The sequence below is a fragment of the Bactrocera dorsalis genome, chromosome 2 (assembly GCF_023373825.1).
Source record: "Bactrocera dorsalis isolate Fly_Bdor chromosome 2, ASM2337382v1, whole genome shotgun sequence".
Lineage (NCBI taxonomy): Eukaryota > Metazoa > Arthropoda > Insecta > Diptera > Tephritidae > Bactrocera > Bactrocera dorsalis.
Genome location: NC_064304.1, coordinates 37,132,605 through 37,143,529, shown reverse-complemented (window position 1 = coordinate 37,143,529; position 10,925 = coordinate 37,132,605). Strand labels below are relative to the sequence as shown.

At 36.9% G+C, this 10,925-nt stretch overlaps 1 protein-coding gene across 1 annotated transcript in view; it reads left to right on the top strand.

The window, feature by feature from the left end:
- The first annotated feature begins 4,981 nt into the window (after positions 1–4,981).
- The window catches only part of LOC105226366 (protein Skeletor, isoforms B/C), a 97,986-nt gene continuing 92,042 nt past the window's right edge, over positions 4,982–10,925 (top strand). The window contains exon 1 of the mRNA XM_011205220.4: positions 4,982–7,797. Coding sequence (XP_011203522.2) covers positions 7,569–7,797 — 229 coding nt within the window. The 5' untranslated portion in view covers positions 4,982–7,568. The remainder of the gene's footprint in view (positions 7,798–10,925) is intronic.

Here is a 10,925-nt window from a genome sequence, read left to right as displayed (position 1 = left end):
ATATAAAATATTAGATCGTCTATTTAGAAGAGGTATCCTTTTCGATTTAGTTACTTTGTGTTAAGCGCTAGAATAGAAAATAGATTCCAAGTGTAGCCTCTTCCTCGGCTTCCCCGGTGGGTACTGTGTCGAATACTCTCAGAGGTGGAGTGTTTTCATCCATTTGGACTACATGACCTAGCCACTGTATCGCTGAACTTTCTCAATGTCGTCTACGGCATTCGACGTTCCCAATGCGCAAAGAGCCATAAATCTTATGCAGAATCTTGCTCTTAAAAACACGTAACGCCGACTTATCACATGCTGTAATCGTCCATGGCTCTGAATCATATAGCAGGATGGGAATAAAGAGGGAATAGGGAGAGATAGTTTGGTTGGTTCTTATTCGTCGAGAGAGGACTTTACTTCTCAATTGCCTACTCAGTCCGAAGTAGCATCTGTTGGCAAGAGTTATTCTGCGTTGGATTTCGAGGCTGACATTGTTGTTGGTGTTAATGCTGGTTCCAAGATAGACGAAATTATTTACGACTTCGAAGTTATGACTGTCAACAGAGACGTGGGAGCCAAGTCGCTAGTGCAACGACTGTTTGTTTGATGACAGGAGATTTCTCGTTCACTACCAGACCCATTTGCTCCACTCTGGAGAAAGCAGAACTAACGGCGAGGTGGTGAGACAAATGATATCATCGGATCGGATCATCGAAGATGTTATCTTCTCTATCCAGCTCTGCAGCTCGAATTATTTTCTCCAGCAGTAGATTGAAGAAGTTGCAAGATATGGAGTCGTTCCAAAGAGGTATTTTCCAAGATTTAGCGCATGGTGAATATCTGGTCGGTTGTTGATTTTCCAGGTCTAAAGCCACACTGATAAAGTCCAATCAGCCTGTTGACAATGGACTTAAATCTTTCACGCTCGATATAATCTTATATGCGATGTTGAGGAGGCTCTGTTTTTGTTCATTTGGGTAGAGCACTCTTAAATTTCAATTGTCGGGCATGCTTTCGTCCGACCATATTCTAAAAAGAAGGGATGCATGTTTTTTGTTCTTTAGACGTGTAATTGCTATTCGAAATTCTTCATGGTGGGACAATGAAACGTCTGCTCTATCGTCATCGATGGGGGAATCGGGTTCTACATCTTTTGATGTTATGTTTCTACTGCCGTTGAGCAGGCTGGAGAGGTGCATCCTCTCCATTATTTTAGTATGCTTTGGACATCGGTTACTAGATCACCTCAGGGGGTCCTACAAGAGTATGCTCCGATCTTGAAACTTTCTGTTAGTCGCCGCATCTTTTCGTTGAATTTTCGAGCATTTTCCCTGCTGGCCAGTTTTTCAAGCTCTTCGTACTCGCGCATTTCGATATTTTTTTTTGTCTGCAAATGCGTCTTGCTTACCTCTTCAGTTCTCGGTATCTATCCCATCTCAAATTCAAAATTCTCTTACTTAAAAAAAAAAACAACAGAGAAACATTAGACCATATAAGTATATGACATTTAAATACACATTTGTATGAAAACATTTAGTTAACCAGTGATTTGTGTTTGCTTGATGAAACAAATGAAAATACAACACAAAAGCAAAAACATCGGCGAAATCTTCATCAACTTCATCACAGCAGTTGGAACTTTTGGAGTCCCATTTATCTTTTTGTGGCGACGGCGCTGTCATTGTAGTTGGCTTTAGCTTTCTGATAGTTTTCTGGCTAAAGCTGTGGATTACACATACGTACACATACATGTGTATATACGTACAATCCCAAAAAGATGGCAACACAATATACCGCAGGCTAATGTACTTAGCGCTTAAAACTTACCGAGCTGCATAAATAACGGAGAACAAAAACAATTTAAAAAGATTTTATTTATAACTGGAATGAAGCGACCGAAACTCTTTGGCGCACCACAAAAACGAAGGTGCAAACGAATATGAAATGTACAAAGAGTTAAACCAAACATTAGGAAGGTAAATAGAAAAATTTGCCAAAAAAAAGATGATGAAAGCTTAGAAGCGAAAATTAATTTAAAACACACGGAATCAAGGGTGTGAGTGTACTTTTAGTGAGTTCATTCATATTAGAAAAAGTAGTTGCACACACACACACAATCATATCCAAAAACATTTGTAAGTGTTAGTTGGGAACGCAGGTGGGTCATAATTTGTATGCTCATGACATTTGTACAATACATATATATTGTACTGTATATTTAGTATACAGTTATGTTCGCATAGACATGTGTGTAGTTCCACATCTGAGCGTGTGTAGTGCATATGTATGTACAGGTATATAAACATAGATATATCGGTTAATATGTGTGCTCTATCATTGGCTACTGTTCATTTATGATTTGTTGCTTTTGCGCTTCCTTATACTCTCGCAACATGTTGCATGGAGTACAAAGGTTTTGTGCACCTAATTGTTGTTTGTAGAATTTTACCAAAATAGATATTCGAAAATATAGAGTTATTACATCTGATCAAATTTGACCCAGACTGGCAAAAACAAACGATAAGTAAGTTGTTTCACATATTGATTGATATCGCACTAAGAATAATGGACAAAATCGATGAATTGGTCTATAGAGTTTTCAGGCAGTGTACGCATTTCTGGTCTCCACGGTATGGTACACTGTTGGAGATATCGATAGTGAGGCCGCAGGGTCTTTTAAAATTCGCGTCAAGCGTAGGCATCCTAAAGAATAACTACTCCGCCTGGTAACTGAACTCCATATGGTATCACAAAGGACCAAAACTGGTCTATGTCTTACCTAACCCATGTTACATTCCAATCTCTTAATTTATATAGGATATATATATATAGGATATATATTATTATATATTATATAGGATATTAAGATTTAATGTTTATAGCGAAAAAGTCATTCCGTATTTCTGATCAAATTTCAACAAATCTTTTTTTTATATTTATATTTTTTTTTTATTTATAATGAACTTTAATGAACCAAATATGTACCATTTTGGTCTAACACTTTATGTCATTTTCCCACTAGGGACGCTTATCCATCAGTGTAAAAATTTTCTGGTTTTCGCGAAAAATTGTGACAAGTAATTTTCACAGGCTTCTCTTGAAGCTAACTTTACTACATTAAGGGAGTTCTGCATTGACCGAAACAAATGGGAGTCCGATGGTGCAAGGTCACGACTATATTGTGGATGCATCAAAACTTCCCACCCAAGCTCTCCCACTTTTTGCGAAGTCATCAAAGATGTGTGTGGATAGCGTTGTCCTAGTGGAAGACCCTTACTGTTGATCAACTTTGGCCGCTTTTTTCAATTGCATTCTTTAATCTCATCAGTTGTTGACAGTAAAATGTAGAATCAATCGTTCGACCAGGCTGGAGCAGCTCATAGTGGATGATTCCTTTCCAATCAAACTAAACACTCAACATAACCTTTCGAGGCGTCAATCCTGGCTTTGCGACCCTGACCAAGCTTGGATCATGATCGATTTCGCACATTATTGTCGTATTTGATCCACTCTTCGTCTTCTGTTACCATTCGCTTCAGAGATGGTTCGGTTTCATTTCAACAAAGAATAGCAGATGTTAATTCGGTCCTTTCAATTTTTTACAGGCAATTCATGTGGTACTCAAACATAGAGCTTCTTTTTGTAGCCAGCCTTTTTTAAATTATTCAAAACCGTTTGCTGATAAATGTTAAGTTCCTTAGCGATGTCATGGCTGCTTATTTGACGGTCCTGGTCAATCTTATCCATAATTACCTCGACTTTTTCAACGATAGGTCGACAGGAGCGAAGTGCAGCTTTAAAATCGAAATTTCCAGAACGGAAGCAAGCGACTATTGTATTGTGCTACAAGAACTGATACAGCATCGTCTCCGTAAACTTCACAAATTTCATTGGTGGCTTGAGTGGAATGCTTCCCGTTTTTATACAAAAATTTCCAAATATAGCGAATTTCTTCATTATTATCATGCATTTTTGAACAGCTGTAACTTTTTTTCAATTTCCCCGAATTTATTTATTTTTTTTGGTTAAATGAAGCCTAAAACCTCACCTGTTTGTTTGTTGTTGGAAATTGGCATCAAGAGAAGCTTGCAAACATCGACTGCTTCCGTTTTTTGCCAATACCTAAAACTGGGATAGAAACCTATAGTAGTGGTTTTATCTTCAAAATGGCTATCTGACAAAATGGTGCATATTTGATCTCAGTCGGATCGTGCTAACTATGCTAAACAAAATCTTCAATTTAGTACAAAATTATGAACATCGTTTTACTATATTTTATTTAATAATTGTACAGACATTTCGAGACATTTACACCACTAGCTCTACTACAATTTAGCAGAGCATTCATTTTCGGTTTCGGCTGAGCTTAAACCTTTCTTAGTTGTTTTTGGGGTTTCGAAAACAAAATATGTAATAACCACGGAAATAACAGTCAAAAATAGAAGAGCAACAAAAATACCGGCTACAGAAGCAGCATTAGCAGGTTGGACGATTAAGTTTAATTATGTTTTTTTTTTCTCTCTTCGGCGCTGCATAGAAATTCTGCTGGCTGCTTTGTTTTGGAGTTAACGACTTTTTGTACTATGTGAATTTATTATTGTTGTTTGTTTTTTACGTTTTGCTGTTATTATTTTTGACTTTTTGCTGGAAGGGCATACGCAGCGCGTTGGAGCTTTTTTAGTGTGGAGCTCAACGCCGAATTCACCACACTTGCCTGGTGGCGACAGCAGCACGAAAAGCGCCAACCAACAGAGCTTCGCAGCAGCGCTGTGCGCGTCTTCTTGCTGAGGGAGGCCAACTGGCGCATGTGGTGAGCTTAACAAGCGTTGTTGTTGTTGAAAATGTAGTGTAAGCTCAACGCTAACTGGTAACGACACTGCAGAGAGCAGCAAAGCGGCTGCGGCAACAGCAACAGCAACAGCAACAGTTCAAGCAGCAGCAGCGTCAGTGGCAGCACCAGCTTTGACTCCAGCGACATTTTGTATGGTGTGTTGGAATTACGGTATTCAGTCCGAGACCGAATTCCCTGACGAGCGTATTGGATATCGCGGCGTATGCTTAGCATCGTCATAGACGTTTTGCTAATTGAAAATTTTTGTGTTTCCTTTTTCATTTGCCTGCGCGCGTGTGTGTGTCTGTGTATGTAAACAGCAGCAAATTTAAGGAAAAAAGTTGAAAAATCATAATATTTTTGGTTTTTTTCTGCAGCGCAGCCAGCAAAAATGTTGCAGAATTAATTAAGAAAAGTTGAAAGAAAAAATATTTTTGAACGCTGGCAAAAGTGTTTGGGAAAAGTTTTTGTGAAAAAATCAATGATGAGCAACGAAATGGAGTGATAATCAGCGTTTGGTGAACACACTTTTTAAGTTTATGTTGAAAATTTTTGTTTAACGCATTGCGGAGCGTGGAATACTGCAAAGTGAAGGAGTAAATAGATATAAAATAAACGAAAAATACAAAGCAAAGTAAAAATATATACAAAACGATGAAAAATATTCGAGAAAGAGATGAAATATTAACAAAAAATAAATAAATAAATTTAAAAATTAATTCGGAAAATTTTTGAAATCATAAAAAGGTTAAAAAAATATAAAGATTAAATATACCAACAAAAAAAAAAAAAAAATACAGAACATAATTAAAACTAACAAAAATCTGAAATTAAGTAATAACTGCAAACAAATGTGCAGAAAATAGTTGAAACTAAAAAAATTGTGAAGTAATTTAACATTAGAAAAAATATTAAAAAAATTATAATAAATATTAAAAAATAATTAAAGCGAATAACTAAAACAATAACCCAAAAAAAATAAAAATTAATTTACAAAAAAAATAATAAATAAATTCTATATGTATATATTAATAAATAATATATAAGCACACAACATTTTTGTTTGAAAATTAATATATTAAGCGGCGACAATAAATCTGTGCAAGCCTAAATTTTTAATAAAAATCAATTAACTAATAACCTTACAAGCAACGACGACAATAATTTTGCGTTTGCATATAAGCAGAAAATATTACAAACAAATATTTTCCAAATAAAAATAATTAATTAATTCAAATGAAAAAAAAATGTTATTAATGTAAAAAAAAAATATTTTTATGTGAAATAAAAAAAATATATATATACATATATTAAAAATATTATAAAAACTAAAAATATTATAGAAATTAAAAATTTTTATAAAAATTAAAACATTAAATATTGACATAAATAACACTGCAAATTATTTTATGTGCAACAACTTCTGAGATTTGAAATAAAAGTTCGCAAAAATTAGTGAAATTCTCGAAGCAAATTTTCTACACTAAAAATTCACTTCAAGGATTATACAATTGCTGCATGCATATGCGCCATTTTGTCAAGTTGTGCGGGTCGAACAGCGCTTAGCGTTGGCTGCATGACCATAACAATAACAAAAACAACAACAATAGCAGGACCGTAACCAAAATTGCAAACAAAATATAAATATTGGAATAAAATTCAACAGCGACTAAATAACTGCGCCGAAAAGTAAATATACATATACATAATATATGTATATGCAAACTTATATACATAAGCCAACACATAGTGGTTATGACCGAAAAGCCACCAGCATAAGCACCAAATAATAGTAACAACAATAAGTTTGCTGCCAAACGCAACAACAATTGCATTATATGCGCAACATTTGTTATTTACAACAACAATAACATAACTGGTATATAAATACAAAGCGCTGTGTATCTGCGCGCTGCATAGTTGGAGGCGCGTTGAAGTAAAAGGACGCTAGGCGCACACACCAATACAAAAAAAAAAAAACACATCACACACAATCGAAAAGAAAAACAACAAAGTAGCAGCAGAACAAGCAGCACAAAATCCACACTCGTCTACACTCGTTTATTGTGTTCGGTGTTGGTGAGTGCGCGCGTGTATTTGTGAGCTTGTAGGCGCGCGCCTACAATTGCTTTGCCTTTGTCTGTGTGTGTGTGTGTGTGAGCGCGCGGTTGTGAAACTTTTCCGACTTGTATGTGCGCGTGCGAAGGCAAATAAACATTTACTATTACTACATTACAACAACAACAATACCAACAATAGCAACAGCAAAGCACAAAAACAATAAAAACCGTTAGCGGCAACAAATCAATGAATACAAAGTTGCCATCGTCATCGTCGTCGTCGTCATCTTCGTCGCCGCCATCATTATCATTAACGCCATTGCTAGTCGGCGAAAAGCAGAAGCAACAGCAACAACAACACTAGCGCGTAATTAAAAAGTAATCGCCCCCAGAAGAAACGTTTATACATGCCGAACGCATAAACGAAGCGCATTTTTTCAAGGCGCCGCATTTCATAAGTAACGCGCGGCTCACAAATTCGCCCGCTGACTCCAACTACAACTCCAATCGCCCGTTTTGCCTATTTTCACGCAGTTAATAACATTTCCGCTTGTGGTTCGTTGCATTAGCACACTCGCTTATTAGTTCGCCTTTTTTTGCTGGCAAAAACTTCCGTCGCACCGCCGCGCGCTTTGCATTCGCCGCCGCGTCAGTAACGCGATTCGCCGCGCCTACTAAAACAATCGAGGATGTCGCACGTATATATAGCACGCGCTCGCGCGTACAAATCGCTTCGTCAGGGAATGTGCACAGTGGCAGCAGAAAGTATAAATACAAATACAACGAGGACTGCGCCGAGTGAGAATCGCAGCCGAATTGCAGCATCCACAGCTGTCTCCAGCTACAGGCTGCTACATAGGCCGTTGGCCTGCATACTCATCGGCTTCGTCGTCCTGCTCAGCTGTCTTGTACAAAATGGTAAGTCAAAATTAATTTTCTCAATAAGAATTATGTAATTATTGAATAATATAAGTAGAATAAGTGTGAGTACAAATTCTATCAGCGTGCTGTGACCATTTTCCGAAAGTATGCGAAAATAATTCATGCGAAGGCGCTTAGAATAATACTTTTAAAGTAGTCATTTCTTTCAGTGATGACCACTTGAAACTTCCGAAATCTTTTGAAATATAGGCACTGTATCGGAAAAGTGTTCAATTTTGTGACTTTTTTTGATTCAATGTTCCTATTGAAACATTGCACCTGTAATCCCGCCCACTGTGGTTTGGCCTGCTACTATTTTTTTCGCCAAAAGCTGTTGTTTTAGTTCCAAATAAGTATCAAATCCCTCTAGTTTTAGCCTATTTAATATGAATGAAGAGACATATACTCCAAAAGGATCTGTCTATATGGACTTGAGGCAGTAAGAGACCTCGGCATTCTTCAAACTATATTCATACGGAGAATCGTTTGTATTCTTATGTAACCAAGCATTGTATTCACTGACAAACAGATCGAGCTGTTAGGAATCTGGTTTGGTTTAATTTTCAGTCCTAGTCAGAATAAGAAGACACAAATGCTCTGACCTATTTCGCCAGGTGGGGTTATGACGTTTATATCTCTTCATCAAACTAATTATGCTGTTCTAAAATCAAAATAATTTAAGTTCATTGCCCGTTGTAAAATGTTTAGGTCCAATGGATGAGTGCAAACTTTCACGGAGGTATGAGTCGTCTATTTTCTAGTTTCTAAGGCTGTTGTTTTTGTTGTAACGATTATTCAGACCTTGCTTGGGGAAAAGTAATAAGTTAGCTGTAATCGAAATCGCTTAATGGTAGGCCCAAATAAACGAGCTCTTTCGACGGGTTCGGACCATAAAGAGAGGAGAATTAAATGATTTGGTTTCATTAGGCATGTGAAGAGTTAATTGGTGTCATGCGAAGATTCATTGCATGCCGAGCATGGGTTTTGTATGTTGGGGTCTATTCTGGATAAGTAGGAGTTTGATCTGCTACAACAACCAGAACGAAGGTTTTACGAGAGGTTTACTCTTGTTTTACGCAGCAACTCGTGCTCTAGTTCTGCAGTAGGTGGTGCTTAGATTCCAAGTACGCCATTCACTGGGAGGGAGCCAATGAAGGTGTACGCTTCATTTGAATGACATTCAGTACCTGTCGGAAGTTGATCGTGTCTGAAACTTGATCGGTATATTGTTACAGTTTGTCATACTGAACAACATGAACATTTTCGCTCACCAATTCTCACAACAACAGCTACTACGATACCGGAATTGGGTTTTTCTTCCGGCGATCTAACCTTGTTTGGATCAGTGAGTACTAAGTGTCAGACAGCTTAACTCAAGTTATTCGAACGCTTTAGTCGCATATGAACTGCTTGTTGACGATCGCTGACTGTCCCGTGCGCAAAAAGTTTTGACAAAAAACAACGGCTAGTGTTACGAGTATTAGACGGTTCCTATTGGCCACGATAATGGAGTACTTTTGAAGGTATTTACATCGTTTTATTAACACTATTTACTGCTTTGTTGAGCTTAGTAATCCGCCTTTATGAATTCTTCATCCATATGATTCATTACGAGGTTCCCTACTTTTTCAAATTTAATGGAGAATGTTTACTATCCTTCGAAAGAACATTCTTGGGCATTTATTTTTTGAATATTAGCTCTTTCAAATGTTGGCCGCGGCTACGCCTCAGATGATCCATCCGTTGAATTATTGTTACGTAGTCGTAGAGACAGAAATGGGTCTCATCGCTGCACAAAATTTGGCTCGAAAACGTCGGATCTTATGGAATTTTTCAAGAGTCCATAGAACGAAAAGCTGTATTTTGTAGGCTTTCAGTTCAAGATCTCGACGTAAAATGTGACAAGTCGTTAGATAGTCGACCGAATCGACTCTCCTCGGTCTTTGTGTACACTCTCAGCTACGGCTCCGTCAACAAAATGCTATTAAAAAAATTTCCTTTGGAAAAATTTCCCTGAGATCGCCCGGTAGAAGTTTTTAATTATTATCATGATATTCACAAGCGCCAATCTAACCTGAGTGTTCTTATAAAGAGGATGCAAAATTCATTACAAAGCTTATTAAATCATCTTAAACAATCAACACTTCGATAATGTAGAGTTTTCCTAAACATATTTTCAGGCTAGATTAAAATCATATTTCTGAAAATTGTAAATTAATAAAGGCATTATCTTTAGTACCTTTAAGAAGCTTCGAGTTCCCGAATTTAAATATCGCAGAGTCAATTTTATAGATAACTTCTGAGCCAACACAGATCGCTACTGGATGGCTCAAGTGACCACAATTGATCGCGCCAATCTATTCACTAGTTGTGCTCAGCAGATGAGCAATTCAAAAAGTAATTTAAAAAATACCGTTAATTAAACACAAATATTATAATATTTATTGTGGCATAATAATTGAAAAATGTTTATTTTAAAAATTTGTATTACTACTTTTAGCAAAATCAATATTTATTGTGCAAATATGCCCGTAACAGCACGCCTTTATTTGAGATTTCCTCATAAAAATACTTCAAGGGACTGTTAAATGCAAAAATCAACAACAAAGATTTGTACTTCACTCTTCCATTTATTCGATGTCTTCTTTGCGAAGCAATTAAATGAGTAATGCAGCACAGGAGACAGGACAGGAGACAGACGTCAGCTAAAGGCAGTCAATAAACATTGAAGATACTGCATATTTATTTCGCCTATTAGCACTTACTACATACACTCACGATCGCTTAAATCAATTTTATTTTAAATATGTACATGCATATTTACAGTTACAAACATCTCGTGCGCAAGTATTAATTTGAAAGTTGGTGCTTATTGGCGCGCGAACGACCCAAAAAGTCTGTCAACAGCATCCGGCTGTCAGTCGATACTTGCGCCGACTGTTTTAGTTAACCGCTAATTGCGAGGGTACTCACTAAGAAACAGCTTCATTGTCGTGGCAGGTGACACGAAAAAAAATTAATTAACACAATCGAAAAAGTGAAACGGAAAATATTTGACATAGATTGCCATCTAGCGTGCTAACATTGTCTAAAGTTGAAAGTTGTCTTTCTTAGAAAAATAGTTG